The sequence below is a fragment of the Leucoraja erinacea genome, chromosome 15, assembly GCF_028641065.1.
Source record: "Leucoraja erinacea ecotype New England chromosome 15, Leri_hhj_1, whole genome shotgun sequence".
Classification (NCBI taxonomy): domain Eukaryota; kingdom Metazoa; phylum Chordata; class Chondrichthyes; order Rajiformes; family Rajidae; genus Leucoraja; species Leucoraja erinaceus.
In genome coordinates this window covers 7418604-7440758 of record NC_073391.1, presented here as the reverse complement: position 1 = coordinate 7440758, position 22155 = coordinate 7418604, and the positions used below count along the sequence as shown (strand labels likewise).

Here is a 22155-nt window from a genome sequence, read left to right as displayed (position 1 = left end):
AAATCTGCCACTACACTAAAAGGCTTTAGTTTTAAGGTGAAAGGGGAAAAATTCAAAAGGGATCTGAGGCAATATTTTACACAGAGAGTGGTGTGTACATACAGAGCTTCCAGAGGCTATAATTACGACATTTAAAAGATACCAAGGCAGGTACATGGATTGTAAAGGTGTGAAAGGATATGACCCAAGCACGAGCAAGTGGAACCAGCTCATTTAGGCATCTTGGTTGGAATTGAATGGCCAAACCATCTGCTCATGTGCCAGATATTTCTATGAGTCTATCATTTATATTTGGATAAACTGTAATGACAATGCAGTTGTATGTTTTAACTAAATATTTTGTTCTGTCACTGTAGATGATGCATATTTTGGCAATCACTTTGACCCTGAAAAATCTGCACCCTTTTTGAAATTTCAAAGTAAAAGCCATTTACCTGAATAGAAAATAACTTTGGGTACATATGTGGAACTTTCATTTGAATAAAACTTGCTGCAGAATTTGAAAAGGGTATTGCATCTTGTACTCTCCCATCGTCCAAATAACATTGAATTAGTGTTCTGAAATATTTGAATTATTTTGTTAGAAAATATAGTGGGGCATAATAAGCAACATTTGTTTTGAATCTAAATAATTATTTTAAATCTAAAGCCTTGCTCTTACACTGACTTGGCAAAAGCTTAAACACTCATTCTCCAAGTTCACTGTTCATAAGTAGGGCACCTAAGCTTAAAATGTCCTTATTCTAGTCCAAGAACACCAGGATCTATCATAGCTTACCAATCACAGCCAGAGTTGACATCAATGAAGCCAGCACCAAATGACAATCGAACATGGCAGTTCCATATGACTCAGTAACACAGAGTAACAACTTTGGTGTCTAAACTAGTGGAAGAATCATAGTCATCATCTTCCAGCATTGGATCACCAAAACAATTGTAATTCCAAGGATGCTCTTAGTCATAAATCAGCTAACAGTCAACTTACTGCTCAGATGGTCCCATGAGATGGGTTTAAATCCCACTGTTACAACTGGGGTAATTAAATTTAAAGTAATAAAATACATATGTAATCAATAAATTAATGGAACAATAGTAATTATGAAACTACCAGATCTCCAAGACTAAGCCCATGTATAAAAACTATACTTTTAATTTATTAAAAGCAAGTATAAAAAATATATAAAAGCAAAACCCCCCTTTTATTAAAAGTCAATGCCAGAGATATTCTTTCTACAGTAATAAAGTTATGTTTTTTCCAGATTGCTGACATATTTTGTAGTTAAATACATAGTTTTATAATGAAAGATAATAAATAACTTACATCATTAATTGAGCCCTCCATTCATAATCCAAATCTTCAGCAGCTTCCAACGCTTTTATTACTTCAGAAAGGCTTGAGATCACATAGGTAAAGAAGCCTGGTTTTAAAAATTGTCTTATTATCGACCAATATATGACAGATGCATTGTAAATTAGAAAATAGTATCTGTAAAAGAAGTAATCTTTTTAATTTCCGCATTGACAACCTAGCTATTTAGAATAGCACATCCAACTGATCAAAATATGTTAACATCACATTATTTTTACAATTTTATTTCAGTTTTGTTTCTTTAAATCCAGGCATAATACATCAGCAATGTAAGAGAAACATATTTAGATTCCTTTAGCTTTAGACTCTTTTATTTTGAGATAATGTTATCGGTTTTGTACAACTGAATGACTATTTTTATTACAATTATAAATGTAACATATTCAATAGTTATTGTACCTGCTTTCCTTTCTTGCATTTTTTATGGTCTCAAGAATGTACCGTACAGCTTTATTTAAGTCATTCTGTAAACAAAAGCATGCAGTTAGTTTTTTTCAAGAAAAGGAATATAGACACAGGAAACAAAATTATTTCCCCATGCATTTACATCACTCCAATTATATAAACCATCAAGTACGGAAAGAGAAAATGTTGGAAATACGCAAAACTGATATCTCATAAATAAGAAACAGATAAAACTTAATCAACCTCTCGTACATTTCCTAAATATTTGCCTATTATCAAATTATTTCTGCTGTATTAAATAATCGGCATTCATTTCAGCCCTTAAGTTTGAAAATGTTTACTATAGGTTTATAACCACTATTCAAGGCCTTTTACACATAACTCGCAACCATAAAATAACATTCAAATTGATCCTTGTAATTGAAATAAAATTGAGAGTGAATTTTAAACCTCACCCAACTACTAGTATATCTGTGCCAGTAGAAGATAAAACTTCACCAAATCTCAAATCGAAACCCAAACTTTCCATCCCACCAACCTAAATATTAGGTGTGGGTTGGCTACTAAGTAGTTTGATAACCTCAAATGTAATTATTTTCATAGTTTTAACTGTGGTCTTGAGATATGCAGCACCTCAGGAGATGAATGTCAAACTTGGAGTAGGAGATAATTGATCTTACAACATTGTTTGTAGTCCAAGATGTGAAGAGGTGCTTCCCAGCCTCCAGTCTTCCAATCTTTCTGTCTCCTAATCTTACCTTTCCTTGGATCAGATTCCCCGGTGTACATTACCTCCCATAGGGATTGGAAATTTCACACCCCAACACTAAGCATCCATTGCCTTATTTAATTAACTTGATCTGACCAACAGCTGAAAAAAACCATAATTATTTTCACTTTAATATCTATATTACTAAAAGTCTGATCTTGACCAGTTCCTGTTGTTCTATATATTGATTTTACAAAAAATGCTGCCACTTGAGGCTGTGATTTTTGGCTATCTTACTCAGAGTTCCGCTCCGCTGCGCAGGACAAACATCGATTAAAAATAAAAGAGTTATTAATGTTTAAAAAATGTTGAGATTCTCTCTCCTGGGCCACGCCCCTTCCGGAGGGACTATAAAACCGGGAAATGTGGCGATGCCTCGGTTAGTCTCTGCAAGATGGGGGTGCGAGAGGTTGCAATTCTCAGTCTGAGCTGTGAATAACACTGAACACATGTCTACTAAACTGTGAGTGGTTTTACTGACCTGTCAGAGCCCTTATTGTGGTTTGAAAATATAGTTTGGAAATGCTAAAACTGTGTTGCCTTTGGTTTGGAAATGCTAAAGCTGTGTTGCTTTTGGTTTGGAAATGCTAAGGCTGTGTTGCCTTTGGTTTGGAAGTGTTAAAGCTGTGTTGCCTTTGGTTTGGAAGTGCTAAAGCTGTGTTGCTAAAATGCTAAAGCTGTGTTGCCTTTGATTTGGAAGTGCGAAAGCTGTGTTGACTTTCGTTTGGAAGTGCTAAAGCCGTGTTGCCTTTGGTTTGGAAGTGCTAAAGCTGTGTTGCCTAATTAAAGTTGCCTTGCCTAATTAAAGTTGCCTTGCCTAATTAAAGTTACCTTGCCTAATTAAAGTTGCCTTGCCTAATTAAAGTTGCCTTCTATATAATTAAAATTCTAATCTTGACCACTTCCTGTTTGTGCTCTATATTGATTTTAGAAAAAAATGCTATCACGTACGGCTGTGATTTTTGGCCATCTTACTCAGAGTCCCCCTCCGCTGTGCAGGACAAGAGGATTTTTCCCATCGATGAAAAATAAAAGAGTTATTAGTGTTTAAAAAATGTTGAAATTCTCTCTCTTGTCAATCATGCCATGAAGGCCATGCCACTTCTGGTGGAAGGGGGGAGGGACTATAAAACCCAGAAGTATGGGCGTGGCTCAGTCTCTGCAAGATGGAGGAGGGTGAGGTCACGACTCGCTGTCTTTAGTGGCCTTGCACCCCGCTTGACATGGTATGAAACTGCACTTGAATTTGGTGGCCTTGCACCCTGCTTGAAGTGGTATGAAATTGCACTTGAATTTGGTGGCCTTGCACCCTGCTTGAAGTGGTAAGAAACTGCACTTGAATATGGTGGCCTTGCACCCTGCTTGAAATGGAATTTCAAGGAATAGACGTGAGTCAACTGCCAGCCCACCAGCCGTGAGTGAGTGAGCTGCCAGCACAACAGGCTTGAATGACTGAGCCGCCAGCCCAATAATCCATTCGGTCCACAATGTCCATACTAGCCCTCTGGAAACCAGTCCCTTCAGCCCACAACACCCATACTAGCGCTCCAGAAAGCCCCCCCCCCCCCCCCCCTCCACTGGCCACCAATATTGGAATTGGTGGAGAGGTGGAATATTGCATTGGGGGACCAGCTCTCCCGTGTGATGCTGGGACCCAATGGGTCCCACTTAGTCTAGTACATTTTAAAAATCGATATCAGCTTCACAGCATAAATATATAGTATGATCAAGAAGCAATTAGACTGTTCAAAGTTCCCTTTGTGCAGAAAACAGGAGTTTTTCTGACCTACCTTAAGACACAGAATGTTGAAATAACTCAGGGAGGGTTAGGTAACATCTGTGCAATGTCTTGGTTTGAGAGCTTGCAATTGGACTGATTTGCAATTTTGTAGGCAGCTGCCAGTGACTGTCATAGTTGTAGCAGGTTGCCGATAAACCGGTGACAACCCATGTCATCCTGGCGACAACCTACGACAGCACCTACGTCAGGAGAAGTCAAGCTACGCTCATTGGCGTCAAAACCACTGTCGCCCCAAATTTTTCCAGCATGTTGAAAATTTAGTAGTGACCAGAAAGACGCTATGACTTTTTATTGCAACATTAATGTGGGGAATGATGGGCAGAACAAACCTGGTGGGGAGGGGGTGAAAGGAATATGAAAAGTGGACAAAGGGAAAATAAAACCAAGGGGGACAGTGTGGGTATAGAGTAGAATACAGAGAAAGTGTGCAGAATCATTAGGCCATAACATCATATACACAAAACAGACTCTTCAGTCCAACTAATCTATGTAATCTATGTAATCTATGTGAACATTGACTTCTATAACTTCAAATAGCCCTTGCTTTCCCCCTCTACCCCCCCCTTCCCAGTTCTCTCACCTGTCTTACTGCCTCCGACTAAATTCTATCTTTGTCCCACCCCCTCCCCTGACATCAGTCTGAAGAAGGATCTCGATCCGAAACATCACCCATCCTTCTCTCCAGAGATGCTGCCTGTCCCACTGAGTTACTCTAGCGTTTTGTGTCCACTTTGGATTAAAACCAGCATCTGCAGTTCTTTCTTACATATAATCCATGTCAACCATGGTACCTCATCTAAGCTAGTCTCATTTGGCTGATATCCCTCTAACTAACCTGAAATTGGAAAATCCAATGTTTATACATTGACCAAACAGAATATGAAATATTGTTCTTCTACTTTGCATATTGCCGCAATGGAGAAGACCAAGGATAGACAGGCCAGTGTAGCAGTGGGAAGGAGAGTTGAAATGACATGCAACCAGTAGAATGTGACTGCGGTGAACTGGTGACTGTGGACAGAGTGCAGATGCTCCACAAAACAGTCATCTTGTTTAGCTTGGTTTCTTCAGTGTATAACATGTAGAAGTAGAAAATCAGAAGGGCAATAGACAATAGGTGCAGGAGTAGGCCATTCGGCCCTTTAAGCCAGCACCGCCATTCACTGTGATCATGGCTGATCATCCACAATCAGGGCCCCGTTCCTGCCTTCTCCCCATATCCCTTGCCTCCGCTACCTTTAAGAGCTCTATCTAAATCTCTCTTGAAAGCATCCAAAGAATTGGCCTCAACTGCTTTCTGAGGCAGAGAATTCCACAGATTCACAACTCTCTGGGTGAAAAAGTATTTCCTCATCTCTGTTCTAAATGGCCTACCCCTTATTCTTAAATTGTGGCCCCTGGTTCTGGACTCCCCCAAAATCAGGAACATGTTTCCTGCCTCGAGCATGTTCAATCCCTTAATAATCTAACGTTTCAATAAGATTTCCTCTCATCCTTCTAAATTCCAGTATATACAAGCCCAGTCGCTCCATTCTTTCAACATATGATAGTCCCGCCATCCCGGGAATTAACCTTGTAAACCTACGCTACACTCCCTCTATGGCAAAAATATCCATCCTCACATTTGGAGACCAAAACTGCACACAATACTCCAGGTGTGGTCTCACTAGGGCCATGTGCAACTGTAGAAGGACCTTTTTGCTCCTATTCTCAACTCCTCTTGTTATGAAGGCCAACATGCCATTAGCTTTCTTCACTGACCCCTGTACCTGCATGCTTACTTTCAGTGACTGATGAACAAGGACACCCAGATCCCATTGTACTGCCCCTTTTCCTAACGACACCATTCAGATAATAATCTGCCTTCCTGTTTTTGCTACAAAAGTGGATAACCTCACATTTATCCACATTAAACTACATCTGCCATGCGTCTGCCCACTCACCCAACCTGCCCAAGTCACCCTGTATCCTCACAGCATCCTCCTCACAGTTCACACTGCCACCCAGCTTTGTGTCATCTGCAAATTTGCTAATGTTACTCTTAATCCCTTCATCTAAATTATGAATGTATATTGTAAATAGCTGCGGTCCCAGCACCAAGCCTTGTGGTACCCCACTAGTCACTGCCTGCCATTCTGAAAAGGACCCGTTAATCCCAACTCTTTGTTTCCTGTCTGCCAACCAATTTTCTATCCATGTCAGTAGCCTACCCCCAATACCATGTGCTCTAATTTTACCCACTAATCTCCTATGTGGGACCTTATAGTGGGACTCATCTCCGGGGGGGACGAGTACGCCTACCGGGATGAGGTGGAGCAGCTGACAGTGTGGTGCGAAGAAAATAACCTGCTCCTCAACACCTTAAAGACAAAGGAAGTAATAATAGACTTCAGGAAGAACAAAACGGACATGGTACCATTGACTATCAGAGGGGACTGTGTAGAGAGGGTGGCGGATTTCCGCTTCCTGGGAATCCATATTGAGGAGGACCTGAAGTGGAGCGTGAACACCACTGCGCTGCTGAAAAAGGTCCAGCAGAGACTGCACTTCCTGAGGGTGCTCAGGAAGAATAACATCACTCAGAGACTGCTGCTGTCCTTTTATCGGTGCTCCATTGAGAGCATACTAACATACTGTGTATGCGTGTGGTACACCAGCTGCACAGCGGCTCAGAGGAAAGCGCTCCAGAGGGCCATTGACAACGCCCAGAGGATTGTCGGCTGCCCTCTCCTTACCTTGGAGGACTTACACAGTTCCCGCTGCACCAAAAAAACCCAGAATATCATAAAGGACATTTCCCACCCGGACACTCCCTGTTTGAACTGTTGCCGTCAGGCAGACGGTACAGATCTACAAGGACAAGGACAAATAGACTAAAAAACAGTTTTTACCCCACTGCTATAAAAGCACTAAATGTAGCCGCCAAGGAACGCAGGGGCGATACAGACTAAGGGACTGTGGTAACTGTGAAATCGACAGAAGGATGGAGGGTTGGGTGTGTATGCGTGCTTTGTTCGTGATATTTATTTAGTTGTTTATCTTTATTATTTTACCGTGTATGTTTCGTTAGCTTTTAGAAATGTTTGTATGCTGCACTGACTGGCTGACATTTTAAATTTCGTTGTACATGGTCCATGTTACAATGACAATAAAGAAACGATTCTATTCTATTCTATTCTATCAAAGGCCTTCTGAAAGTCCAGGTATACTACATCCATTGGCTCTCCCTTGTCCAATTTCCGAGTTACATCCTCAAAAAATTACAGAAGATCAGTCAAGCATGATTTACCCTTTGTAATTCCACGCTAACTCGGACCAATCGTGTTACTGCTATCCAAATGTGCCGCTATTTCATCTTTTATAATTGACTCCAGCGTCTTCCCCACTACCGATGTCAGGCTAACTGGTCTATAATTCCTTTTTCTCTCTCCCTCCTTTCTTAAATAGTGTGATAACATTAGCCACCCTCCAATCATCAGGAACTGATCCTGAATCTATAGAACATTGGAAAATGATTACCAATGCGTCCACGATTTCTAGAGCCATTTCCTTAAGTACCCTGGGATGCAGACCATCAGGCCCTGGAGATTTATCAGCCTTCAGTCTACCCAACACCATTTCCTGCCGAATGTGAATTTTCTTCAGTTCCTCTGTCAACCTAGGCCCTCTGCCCACTAGTATATCTGGGAGATTATTTATGTCTTCCTTAGAGAAGACAGATCCAAAGTACCTGTTCAACTCATCTGCCATTTCCTTGTTCCCCATAATAAATGCACCTGTTTCTGTCTTCAAGGGACCCACATTTGTCAACTAATGTTTTCCTCTTCACATACCTGAAGAAGCTTTTACTATCTCTCCTTTATATTCTTCGCTAGCTTACCTTTGTACCTCATCTTTTCTCCCCGTATTGCCTTTTAAATTATCTTCTTTGCTCTTTAAACATTTCCCAGTCCTCTGGCTTCCCACTCATCTCTGCTATGTCATATTTCTTCTCTTTTATTTTTATACTGTCCTTGAGTTCCCTTGTCAGCCACATTCGCCTCTTTATCCCCTTAGAATCTTTCTTCCTCTTTGGAATGAACTGATCCTGCACCTTCCATATTATTCCCAGAAATACCTGCCATTGTTGTTCCACTGTCATCCCTGCTAGTCTCTTTCCAGTCAACTTTGGCCAGCTCCTCCCTCATGCCTCCATAGTCCCCTTTACTCAACTGTAATACTGACACTTCCGATTTTCCCTTCTCCCTCGCAAATTGTAGATTAAAACTTATCATATTATGGCCGCTACCTCCTAATGGCTTCTTGACCTTGAGTTCCCTTATCACATCCGGTTTATTACACAACACTAAATTGCCTTCTCCCTGGTAGGCTCCAGTACAAGCTGCTCTGAGAATCCATCTCGGAGGCACTCCACAAACTCCCTTTCCTGGGTTCAGTACCAACCTAATTTTCCCAGTCTACATGCATGTTGAAATCTCCCATAACCACCGTAGCATTACCTTTGCAACATGCCAATTTTAACTCTTGATTCAACTTGCACCCTTTATCCAGGCAACCATTTGAGGGTCTGTAGATAACTCCCATTAGGGTATTTTTACCCTTACAATTCCTCAGTTCTATCTATACTGACTCTACCTTTTCTGATTCTATGTCACCCCTCGCAAGGGACTGAATTTAATTCCTTACCAACAGAGCTACCTCACCCCTCTCCCCACCTGTATGACTTTTCGATAGGACGTATACCCCTAAATATTCAGTTCCCAGCCCTGGTCCACTTGCAGCCATGTCTCTGTTATTCCCACAACATCATACTTGCCAATTTCTAACTGAGCCTCAAGCTCATCGACTTTATTTCTTATACTTCATGCATTCATATACACCATTTAACTTTGGTATTAACCTCCCCTCTCACACCGCTCACAATTGGCCCTGATCGTACTCTCTTATTCCTTCTCGAACTTTCCTTCCCAATAATTCAGGAGTCTTTTGCAACTTTTCCTGTACTCACTTCCCCTTTACCTCCATCTTTATACACCCAATTCGTCAACCCCTCCCCCCTCTATTTAGTTTAAAACCACACGTGTAGCACTAGCAAACTTGCCTGCCAGAACATTGGTCCCCATCCAGTTAAGGTGTAACCTGTCCCTTTTGTACCGGTCACCCCTACCCTTGGCAAAAAGATACCAGGAGATAGCTCTGTCAGATAGCATTAAGAACAACCCCAAGATATTTTATAAATACATAAGGGCGAAAAGGGTAACTAGAGAGCGAGAGGGACCCCTCAGGAATCAAAGCTGTCAACTCTGTGTGAAGCCACAGGAGATGGGCAAGGTCCTCAATGAGTATTTCTCCTCTGTAATTACCGAGGAGAAAGACAGAAGGACAGAGGAACTTAAGGCAGTCAATGGAAGTAGGTTGAGAGCAATCAGTGTTACGGTTGAAGAGATGCTGAAAGTAGTATCGTGTATGAGGGTAGGCAAATCTCCAGCGCCTGATCATATATATACGAGGACATTGTGGGAAACTAGAGAGGAAATAGAGGGAGCCCTGGTTGTAATTTACGAGTCGTCGTTAAATACAGGAGAGGTGCCGGAAGACTGGAGGGTTGGAAATGTTGTCTTCTTCTTCTTCTTCTTGCATGCACACCCTAAAGTTGTGGCGTGCCCACCCTAAAGTTGTAGATCAAGGTTAGACATCCAGGCCAGGACAGCATCAGTTACTGGCTGGGTGGCTTTGATGCCACCAGGGAAAAGGCTCAGTGAGCAGTCATTCATGATGTGTGGGATGGTCTGGTCTGGATGTCCGCGGTCACAAGCAGTCTGTCATCCCTCACTTATGCAGGCTGTTCTTGCATGAAGGGTGCGGATTTTGTTCAGGGTTAGCCATTGCTTGCAATGGAGGTCAAAACCCAGTGGTTTCACTGTATGGTCTGTGATGACCTCTCTGTTGTTGGTGTTGGCATCTTTCCAGGCTCTGCGCCACTCAGTCTTGGTGTCAAAGTCTTCCAGGGATTTGATTGAAGACCAGAAGGGTTTGCGGGACTTCAGGCACATGTTGGGCAGATAATTCGTCAGCATGGATGGGAAGGTCAGGGTTAGCCTCGATGGTGCACCAATCTTTCAACATCCTCTCCCTTCTGGGAGGGGCGATATGAGAGAGGACAGGGAGCCACTGCAAAGATGTTGACTTAAGCGTCCCTGTGATGACCCGCATTGCAGAGTGAAGGACAGTGTCAACTCGTTTGGTCTAGCAGATGTTAGCCCAAGCTGTTGGGCAAAACTCGGCTGTTGAGTAGACTACGGCTAAGCTTGCGATACGGGGAGAGTGTGCATTGGATCCCCAGCTGTTGCCTGCAAGTTTCCTGATGATGTTGACCTTTGCTTTCAGTTTATCAACCACCCTCTTCAGGTGTTCACGATAGGTGGGGGTGTGATTCAGGGCGACTCCGAGGTACTTGGGGAATTCTTCATTCTTCACCAGCTTACCACAAAAGGACACATGGAGCTTTGCATTGGCGAGCCAATTGCTGAGGTGAAAGGTAGTGACAGTTGTCTTAGATTGCAGATGTTGTGCCTCTATTCACAAAAGGCTGCAGGGATAATACTGGGAACTATAGGCCAGTGAGCTTGACATCTGTAATTGGTACGACAGATGGCGCAATGGGCTAAGTGTTCGGCTGGCGACCGGAAGGTAGCCGGTTCGAATCCCAGCTTGGAGTGCATACTGTCGTTGTGTCCTTGGGGCAAGACACTTCACCCACCTTTGCCTGTGTGTAAATGTAATGTAATTATGTGAAGCACTTTGGGGTCAATGCAAGTTGACTAAAAATGTGCTATATAAATAAGATTATTATTATTATTATTAATTGGAAAGTTACTGGAGAATATTCTGAGGGATAGGATATACAGGCATTTTGACACACAAGGGCTGATTAGGAATCATCAGCATGGTATTGTACATGGGAGGTCGTGTGTCACAAATTTGATTGAGTTTTTTGAAGACGTGACCAAAAAGATCGATGAGGGCAAAGCTGTAGATGTTGTATATATGGGTTTCAGTAAAGATTTCAATAAGGTTCCTCATGGTCGGCTGCTCTGGAAGGTTAGATCGCATTGGGTCCAAGCTGAATCAGTGAGATTTTATTGCTGTAATATGATTTTTTCTCTAAGACTGAAGAATGAAATGTGTCCAATTTGGACATCTATATTCAGTAATATTCCAAAGACAGCAGCAGCAATCCAAATAGAGAACGCATGGAATAAGGCTTTTTGATTTATATCCAAAGATGTGCCTTCAATGGACAAAACAATTAATTCCTCCAGCAACAAGATTCAATGATACGTTATTGCCACATGTACCTCGGTACAGTGAAATGCTTTATTTTGCATACAACCCAGTAAAATCGTATAGCAGACCTCACCTGGGCACTTCACAAGTGTCACCACGTTTTGGTGCTGACAACGTTACAAAGGTTTACCAAACAGTCCTATTTACTGCCTGCCACCACGTGTGCAGCAGCCCCCGCCCTTCCCCCCTCCTCTCAGCCGCCATTCTTGGCACCCTCCCCCACTGGGTTCCCTCTTTGTTCTTGTTGGCCCTCCTCACTCTCCGACAGCTCTCCATGCTCTTTGTGAACTCTCCAACGTCCCTCCTTGCTCTCCTCCGACTGCCTTTCTTGCTCTCCGACGGCCTTCCTAGCTGTTTGACAACACTCCGACGGCTCTCCTTGCTCTCTAACAGAATACCCTCTAGTTTTAGATTCCTCGACCATGGTGTAAAAACCAAGACCTAGTCTGTGCCCCTCTTATGTACTTCTGGAAGGTCACCTCTCAGCTTCCTAAGTTACTGGGGAAAAAAGACCCATCCTCTCCTTATGCAGTAACTCAAACCTGGTTGCATCCTTCCAAATCTATTTTGCATCCTTTCCAATTTAATGCCATCCGTCCTATGGCAGGCCTTAGGTTTTATCATTACACTGTACAACTGTAAAACAACATCCCAACTCCTGTAATCAATACATGACCAATGAAGGCAAGTGTGACAAATGCCTTCTTCACCATACCATCTACCTGTTCTGCCAGATTTATAGATCAATGTTTCTGCACCCAATGTCTCACCTTTATCTGAATTAATCTCCACCTGTCATTCTTCAGCCTATTGGCTCAGTTAATCAAAATCCTGTTGCAATGCTAGATACTATTCTTCACTAACAGATAATATTCTTATACCAACAATATATAGGTATGTTACAAAACCTACCTGAATCGTGGCTGAGTATCTGTCCCAGCCCCGTGTGTGTGATTTTGGCGCTGTTTAGAGGGGGCGGGTTTAAAACGCGATTTTTACTAGGCTGTTGCAATCGAAAATGTTCAGCCTAGTAAATCATTAACGGAAAATCGCTGAAAGACCCCGTCACAAAAGGTAATATTAGTTTTTATGGCCTTGTATAATAGTTATAGTAGTTTAAAAATCACTCTCTCAACCCGCAACCTCTCGCAGCCCCAGGGTTTTATAAAGCAAACAATTAAAGGTATGTACCTTATTTTTACATTAAAAGGGGCTTCTTAAGAACCCTGTTATAAAGTTTTCTATAGCGAGTAGCTCATTTTGGGCTTTTTATATCCCGCAGTGTTTTTCTGGGCATTTGAGGGCACAAATCCAGCGCAATGTGAACGTTCTAAACCAGCGCGTTCACAGGAACCCACTAGAAAGCTGATTTAAATGGACTTTAATTTACAGCAATTGGACACTAAAATCCTTCCATTCGGCCTATAAATTGATGTAAATGAGATTTAAAAATCATGTTTTATTGTGAATTATTTGTGAATATTATTTGGACACTTAGGCTATTTTAAAATGTTAATCATTTATTAAGAAATGGATAGAAGTTTAGATCTAGTAATTGAAGTTTGAAATTAGCTACAATTGGGTAACTAACTAATTATACGCTTTAATTTCAGGTCATCCAAGTAAGATTATTTTATATTTGTTTCAGAATGGTTCAATCTATGATAACTGAAAATTTCATTCAGTTCTCTTAATTTTTAAGAAGGTTATGGGCTTTTGACTGTCCACGATCACAGCTTTTTTGTTATGTCCATAGAAAATCAATAGGGAACAAGATGCTAATTTCCGAGTATGAAAATGGCCATAACCTTTTTATTACTTGAGATATGAAAGTGAATTAGGTGTCAAATTAAACTTATTATTATGCTTTATCTGCTGGGATAAATTGCAGACTTGATTTTTTTAAATCTCAAAATTTTGTAACATAGCTACAATATAAGCATAAGTCATCAACTTACAAACAATGGCACCTACATTCACAAGGAAATGTTAATATGAGTTATGAACAATGGAGTTAGCACTGATCTCTGAGGCAAACCACTTGACACAGGCCTCTTCTCTGAAAATCAACCTTCTACCAAAATCTACCAACCCATTGTGACCAATTTGTCTGATCTGCAGCAAAAGTTACAAGAACTTTTCAATTAACTTTAGATGTTCCTCATTATTATTGATGAAGAGATCATTAGTTTTTTGGAGATACTTCACGTTTCCAAATGCGAATCATGAGCTATTTTTATGACCTGGGCTTCATTTATATAAAAAGCTGTTATATTTTTTATATCAGCGATGGCAGCCTCACCAATGGTCTGCCTGCCTTTTTGTCTTTCTTGTTATTTTTAGTGTGTTTTAAAAGTTTGTGTTAATTTTCTCTGGTTTGTTTTATGTGGGGGTTGGAGGAGGGGGTCGGGGGAAACTTTTTTCTCAATCTCTTACCTTGCTGGAAATGCTTAAGAACAATCTGCAGATGCTGGAAAAATCAAAGTTAGACAAAAATGCTGGAGAAACTAAGCGGGTGAGGCAGCATGTATGGAGGGAAGGAATAGGTGATGTTTCGGGTCAAGACCCTTCTTCATATTGCTCACAACTCTCTGTGTGAAAAAATGTTTACTCATCTCCATTCTAAAAGGCTTACCCCATTATTAAACTGAGGCCTCTGGTTCTGGACTCCCCCAACACCAGGAACAATGTTTCCTGCCTCTAGCGTGTCCAAACATTTAATAATATTATATGTTTTAATAAGTTACCCTCTCATCCTTCCAAATTCCAGAGTTTACAAGCCAAGCCGCTCCATTTTCTCAGCATATGACAGTCCCGCCATCCCGGGAATTAACCTTGTGAACCTACGCTGCACACCTTCAATAGCAAGAATGTCCTTCCTCAAATTTGGAGACCAAATCTGCACACAGTACTCCAGGAGTGGTCTCACTAGGGCCCTGTACAACTGCAGAAGGACCTCTTTGCTCCTATACTCAACCTCTCTTGTTATGAAGGCCAACATGCCATTAGGTTTCTTCACTGCCTGCTGTACCTGCGTGCTTACTTTCATTGACTGATGAACAAGGACCCCCAGATCCCGCTGTATTTCCTCTTTTCCTAACGATACCATTTAGATAATAATCTTCCTTCCTGATTTTGCTACCAAAGTGGATAACCTCACATTTATCCACATTAAACTACATCTGCCATGCATCTGCTCACTCACCCAACCTGTCCAAGTCATCCTGCATTTTCATAGCATTTACACTGCCATCCAGCTTTGTGTCATCTGCAAATTTGCTAATGTTACTTCTAATCAAGAGAGTCAAGAGAGTTTTATTGTCAAATGTCCCAGATAGGACAATGAAATTCTTACTTACTGCAGCACAACAGAATATGTAAGCATAGTACATAATGGGAGAAAAAATGTTCAGTGCGTATATATATATATACGCACTGAACATTTGAACATATACTCAACAAATAAACAAATATAGTGCAATAATAATAAGTCTGTTGTTGTTCAGAGCTTATTTGTTGTTGTGTTTAATAGCCTGATAGCTGTAGGCAAGAAGCTGTTCCTGAACCTAGACACTGCAGTTTTCAGGCTCCTGTACCTTCTTCCCGATGGCAATGGGGAAATGAGAGTGTGGCCAGGATGACGTGGGTCTTTGATGATGTTGGCTGCGTTTTTGAGGCAGCGCCTTCAATAGACCCCTTCGATGGGGTGGGGTGGTCAGACCTGGTGATGGACTGAGCAGTGGTCACAACATTTTGCAGTCTTTTCGCTCCTGGACGTTCAAGTTGCCGAACCAGGCCACGATGCAGCCAGTCAGTATGCTCTCCACTGTGCACCTGTAGAAGTTCAAGAGAATCATCTTTGACATACCGAATCTCCGTAATCTTCTCAGCAAGTAGAGGCGCTGATGTGCCTTCTTTATAATTGCATCAATGTGCTGGGTCCAGGAAAGATCTTCGGAAATATGCACGCCCAGGAATTTTAAGTTTTTGACCCTCTCCACCATCGTTCCATTGATATAAACAGGATTGTGGGTCCTCATCCTTCCCCTTCCGTAGTCCACAATCAGTTCCTTAGTTTTACTGATGTTGCAAGCCAGGTTGTTGTGCTGGCACCATTTGGTCAATCGATCGATCTCATTTCTATACTCTGACTCATCACCATCTGTAATTTGTCCAACAACAGCGGTGTCATCAGCGAACTTGATGATAGAGTTTGCACTATGTCTGGCTACACAGTCGTGGGTATAGAGTGAGTAAAGCAGGGGGCTGAGCACGCAGCCTTGAGGAGCTCCCGCACTGATTGTTACTGAGGATGAAGTATTTCTGCCAATTCGAACACACTGTGGTATGTGGATGAGGAAGTCGAGGATCCAATTGCAGAGGGATGCGCAGTGAGGCAGGTTTTGGGATAGCATTGAGAACCTCAAGTCTGTTTTCTGGGAGCCCAGTGTAAATGGGGGGAAAAAGCACACCACTTCCCAAACTTCCTGTCTGCCTGCCACATCAAGCACCCCCCCTCCCCCCTGTGGCAGTCTGTGGCTCCCACTCTCACTTCATCCACCATCTCAGAACTAGAATTGAAGCAAGTCATATTGTTACTGAGATGCTGCTTAAAGTGGAGGAGATGTGAGAGTGAGAAATGCTGAGCTCTCAATCTATTCCATGGCAGACATTGATTGTCTGGCACAAAGAATGATATTGTAGGGATATCATGTTCCACAATTTTTATATCTGCAAACCACATTTAGAGTTCTGCAACCAGTGAGGATCTCATTGTATCTATGTATGCAGCACCCTACTCTGTCACCTGCTTAACCTGTTGAGAGCACAGACTATTCCCTGTTTATTGCCTCACATGAAAAACATAATTGTCTTTTGAATTACAAATTTGTCATTCACACTGCCCATCCAATTGTCACTTGCTAAATACCTAATTTTCAGATGAGTAATAAAGAATCGTTTTCCCTAAATTTTAATAGGAAATATGACTTGTTATTTCCACAAGTTCCACATAAATGTTTTTTTCGCATATACATTGGTTATAAATAAACAATAAGACACAGGCCTCAAAGTTTAATTAGTTACACCAATTACCATGTAAGTTAAGAAAGCTTGAAATAATTTTAATTATTGTATTGAAATAGGTAAAGACAAATCTTACCGTGTTCTCAGTGGATTTCGGAGCATAAAGTTGAGCTTGGCAAAGGCATGCCCTGCCCAAAAACTGATTGAAAGGGCATGCTCCCTCAAAATACATGGTCAGGCAATGCTGGCTTATATCTTCCTGTTTAAACTAAAAGAGATGAAATTTCGGCACATAAGTAACAATATAAAGCAGAGAAAATCAAGTCTATTTTCAATAAAATATTCAGAAATGTCAAAAATGAAGATACATTGCTCTTCTTTTGTTTATTTTTCCTCTCCAACTACCCTGGGATAGAAAGGATTGAAAACTGGCGCAGGGGTAGAGTTGCTGCCCTACAACGCTTGCAGCGACAGAGACCCCGGTTCAATCCCAACTGCGGGTACAGTCTGAATGGAATTTGTACGTTCTCCCCGTGACTGAGTAGGTTTTCTCCAAGATCTTCAGTTTCCTTCCACACCAAGACGTACAGGTTTGTAGGTTAATTGGCTTGGGTTTGTATACTTGGTATAAGTGTAAATTGTCCCAAGTGTGTGTAGGATTGTGTTAATGTGTGGTGATCGCTGGTCGGTGCGGACTCAGTGGGACGAAGAGCCCATTTCGGCGCTGTATTTGTATACTATACCAATATACTATACATTGTTAACCATCAGTGTAAATTAAATTCAGACCATTGTTAGTATTATCAAGAACACAACTAATATTGGAAAATACACAAAAGTACACTAGACGTTCATCATCTCTAAATGTAGGGTCCATTTATGCTTGTCAGTATATTATAGTCATGTCTAGATATTTCTAGTTCTTATCTGTATGTAGCCTGGTCGGTGGGATTTGATATGTAGAGGGGTGTGTCTACATCTGGCGAGGCTAGCACAGACTCAGGGATTTAGAGTTTAGTTTGCTTCGAGGGATGGTGAGGACAGCAGTTTTTATCATTCTCATTATCATGATCACAGTAATGAAATACTTCTTTGTTTTGTACTACTTCAATAAAGACTAATTCAAGAGACAATCACTGGAGGATTAGTTTTTTACTATCTGCTATCGATGAGTGCGTAAGCTATGTCTCCACCATATCCCCGAGAAGTAATGACTATCGAAGTTGGACTTTGAGAATGAATGAATGATTGCATGAATGAATGAATGGATGAATGCATGAATGAATAAGTTTTATGAATAAGAATGAATGAATAAGAAGGTATAGAAACTGCCATTATACTAAACATAAGCCGAACAACATTACATGTAAGGTTTATCTGAGTCAGAATTCAACAGGAAGCAAGAGTGAATGAGATCAAAATAGAACAAAAATATAATAAGGGACAAATGGTATACAAAAGGTAATATTTTACACTGTACAGGTGTTACACTGTATGCCATTTGCCACTTCTTTGTCCACTTTCCCAACTTGTCCTTCTGCAGTCTCCCTGCTTCCTTAAGAAAGATGCTTTCTTTAAATCATTATTAAATAATTTTGCAGTAATACTCTAGTCTGAAACTGAATCAAAGATTTGAACATTAGCATTGAAAAGGATATATTGTACTTATATATTTTGTCACCTGCAAAGCCAGTTCTGCACACTGCACATATAAATCTGCGCTGATAATCTCCATTCCACCTGCTACAGATCTCTCCGCAGTAGCTAGTTTTATTAAATTGTAAGCTTCCTTCAATGTATTTAAATCTAAAAAAGAATATAAATCTGATATTAATAAAAAATACACTATGACAGGCAAAACGTGTCTTAAGTATCACATTCAATTTCATAAAATGCTGCATTTGTCCAGAATTCAGCAATATGGCTAGCCAAGCAATCAATTACAGTAGTTCATGACAGTGTTAATAGTGTTAATAGAAATATCAAATGTACAGATGGGAGAGTCTTTAAAATAGCAGAAAAAGCAATAGCAGTCAGTTTAATCTCACCTTATTACTAGCCACCCTATTACCTATCACCCTATTATTATCTGAATGGTGGCTGATTAGGAAAAGGGGAGATGCAACCAGACCTGGGTGTCATGGTACACCAGTCATTGAAAGTAGGCACGCAGGTGCAGCAGGCAGTGTAGAAAGCGAAATGGTATGTTAGCATTCATAGCAAAAGGATTTGAGTATAGGAGCAGGGAGGTTCTACTGCAGTTGTACAGGGTCTTGGTGAGACCACACCTGGAGTATTGCGTACAGTTTTGGTCTCCTAATCTGAGGAAAGACATTCTTGCCATAGAGGGTGTGCAGAGAAGGTTCACCAGACTGATTCCTGGGATGGCTTGTACTCGCTAGAATTTAGAAGATTGAAGGGGGATCTTATAGAAACTTACAAAATTCTTAAGGGGTTGGACAGACTAGATGCAGGAAGATTGCTCCCGATGTTGGGGAAGTCCAGAACAAGGGGTCACAGTTTAAGGATAAGGGGGAAGTCCTTTAGGACCGAGATGAGAAAAACATTTTTCACACAGAGAGTGGTGAATCTGTGGAATTCTCTGCCACAGAAGGAAGTTTAGGCCAGTTCATTGGCTATATTTAAGAGGGAGTTAGATGTGGCCCTTGTGGCTAAAGGGATCAGGGGGTATGGAGAGAAGGCAGGTACAGGATACGGAGTTGGATGATCAGCCATGATCATATTGAATGGCGGTGCAGGCTCGAAGGGCCGAATGGCCTACTGCTGCACCTATTTTCTATGTTTTTATGTTTTTTAGTTAACTAGTAATCGTTTTTAGATTAAACTCAGCTAAATTCCCTTCTCCTCAATTTGTCTTGCGCCTATTCAGGCCCCAGACGTTGAGGATTGATTACTTCTGAAAGTGTTAACATTCGTTGACAATTTGACCATCTGCTGCATAACTGATCAAATAATAATCCTTTGCAAATAGGTGGTATCAAAGAGATATTCAAATATATTCTCTGTTCCTCACCATTTTTTTGGCTAGGGCGTCTCAATTTTACACCAACTAATGTAAAATTTAGCAACTAATATGCAGTTTTTTTATTTGTCAATGTGTTAAATTCCATGGCCAATTTGACCATGCAGGTGCATGGCTGACCTAAATAATTATCCATACTTTTCAGTCATTTTTACGTTACTCTCTTTGGCACGTGAACAGGAAAGCATCTATGCTTAACAACATAATTTAATATTTTTGTATTCTCTGCTTATTACAAGCATGTGGTGCAACACAACCTTAGAAATTAATTGTGTCATAACCGGACGAAGGGTGGGTAAAGATACGAAGGAGGCATATCCCTTTCAATTTCTCTCATTTTTCCCCTTTTCTCTTTCTCTCTCCTCTATTCTTTTTCTTTCTGCTTATTTCACATCACCTTCTTTCCTTTTTCGAGCTATATAATATTCTCTATCTCTATATTTCTTGCTTTTCTAACTCTTTTTTTTCTACTATTGGGGAAAAAAAAAAAATTAAAGAAACCCTCCCACCCAAAAAAATCTGAGACCAACAAACACCCACGAAAAATATAGGTTCATGTCTCAATATTGTTTTTCTCCACAGACAGACACAAAATGATGGAGTAACTCAGAGGGACAGGCAGCAACTCTGGAGAGGAATGGGCGACGTTTCGGCTTCATGCAGTTCCTTCCTACACATTGTTCTTCCCCACGACAGGATGTGTGAAATACATAGACCGCAAGAGAACTTTGTCAAGTGAAAAATGACATTGCTGCCAGGAGGCAGCCTCGGATTGCGAGTCTCAAAGCAGAAGCCTATTTAAACATTCAAATCTCACAATGCCCCCTCCCCCTTCCCCCCTTCTTCCCGTGCAACATGCAACATCCAGTTGGTGCAGAGAGAAAGCACAACTTCCCAGGCTCACAGAGCAATTGATGTTGCACTTGATGAAAAATCCCCCACAACTGGAGATTTAAAGGTCCAAAATATCGGGAATTATCGCGTTTGCTCACTGCATTTCATCAAAAGTAAGGCATTATTAACTTACTTTTGATGAAATTCAGCAATAATCCCCGATATTTTGGACCTTTAAATCTCCACGGCAAATGTCTGCTGTTCACTTCCGCTGTTTTTCCACCTTCAGTTCCCTCTTGTAATTACCTTACTTTCTATCTTTTTTTTTTGCCTGGAAATTTAGGTCGCTGTGCTTCACGGTCACCCCGACTAGCACAGAAAATTTCAGCTAAAAAATCGGCCGTTTTCCATGTTTTTAACGGGTGTGAAAGTGCGTGTTTCCCCATTCACTAACATGTACCGAAGTGACATATGTCCTCCAGTTAAATTCTTCGGTCACGTGAGGGGGGATCTACGCTCATTTGACATTTGGTGAAATCACCCTATTGATTTCCGCACTGCATCTCTGAACTAAAGTCTTCTTATCGGGTACACATCACAAGATTAGAAATTGTTCAGCCAGAGGTGAACACATGTCTCGGCATCTGCATACAATGGCGTCTTGCACTTCTTGTGCTTCTTGTGCGTGGTGGTGGATAGTAAGTAGGTAGGTAGGTAGGTAGGTAGGTAGGTAGATAAGTAGGTAAGTAAGTAGGTAAGTAAGTAGGTAGGTAAGTAAGTAGGTAAGATAAGTAGGTAAGTAAGTAGGTAAGTAAGTAGGTAAGTAAGTAGGTAAGTAAGTAGGTAAGTAAGTAAGCACGTAAGTAAATAAATAAGTTAGGTAGGAAGGTAAGTGGGTAAGTTAGTAATTGGGTAAGTAAGTAAGTAGGTGGAGGATCATAAGTAAGTAAGTAGCTACCGCTGTCGCAGAGCGCCGCCGCCGCCAGCAGCTGCCTGATGCTCGCATCCATCCCGCAGCTGAGTGTTGGGCAACCGCTCTGCGCGCTCCCGGATAAACCGAATTAAGGCCGCAGCATCGGAACTAAACGATGGAGCAAATGATCCCGGGTGGCAACAGAAGTGCTGCAGGGGCGGCAGCGCGGTCCAGGCAGTCTGACGGCCGGTCGGCGCCGCTGCCCGCTACCGGTATCCAGGCGACGGGACGCGCTCCTCTCCCCGCTCTCCAGGCGCCCTCTCCTCGCTCAAAGTAAAGGTCCTATAGCGGATATAGGAGCTTTGGCTCAAAGTAAACTCGCTGTCCCGGTCACTGGCCTAGCAACGGGAACTTCCGCCCCTGTATCCCGGCAACGGCGTCACTATCCTAGCAACAGGGACTTCCGCCCCCTATATCCAGGCAACGGCGTCACTCTCCTAGTAACGGGAACTTCCGCCCTGCATCCAGACAACGGCCACCCGGTCCGTGTCCTAGCAACTGGTCTATCTGCTCCTGCTGCCCTCTCGTTCCCATACAGCGGTATGAATATTGACTTCTCTAAGTTAAAGTAACCCTTGCTTTCCCTCTC

General features: G+C 41.6%; 1 protein-coding gene across 3 annotated transcripts in view; it reads right to left on the bottom strand.

The window, feature by feature from the left end:
• The window catches only part of LOC129703923 (cilia- and flagella-associated protein 46), a 219745-nt gene extending 197813 nt beyond the window's left edge, over positions 1 to 21932 (bottom strand). Inside the window, exons 1-6 of one of the 3 annotated variants that reach the window (XM_055646637.1) lie at positions 21552 to 21932; positions 18398 to 18522; positions 16853 to 16984; positions 1769 to 1833; positions 1322 to 1486; positions 435 to 558 (exon numbers count right to left, since the gene is read on the bottom strand). In XM_055646637.1, coding sequence (XP_055502612.1) covers positions 435 to 558; positions 1322 to 1486; positions 1769 to 1833; positions 16853 to 16984; positions 18398 to 18522; positions 21552 to 21603 — 663 coding nt within the window. In that variant the 5' untranslated portion in view covers positions 21604 to 21932. Of the gene's footprint in view, positions 1 to 434; positions 559 to 1321; positions 1487 to 1768; positions 1834 to 16852; positions 16985 to 18397; positions 18523 to 21551 lie in introns of those variants that run through there. The other 2 variants (XM_055646638.1, XM_055646639.1) reach the window with 2 other exon arrangements.
• Between the last annotated feature and the right edge of the window lie 223 nt (positions 21933 to 22155).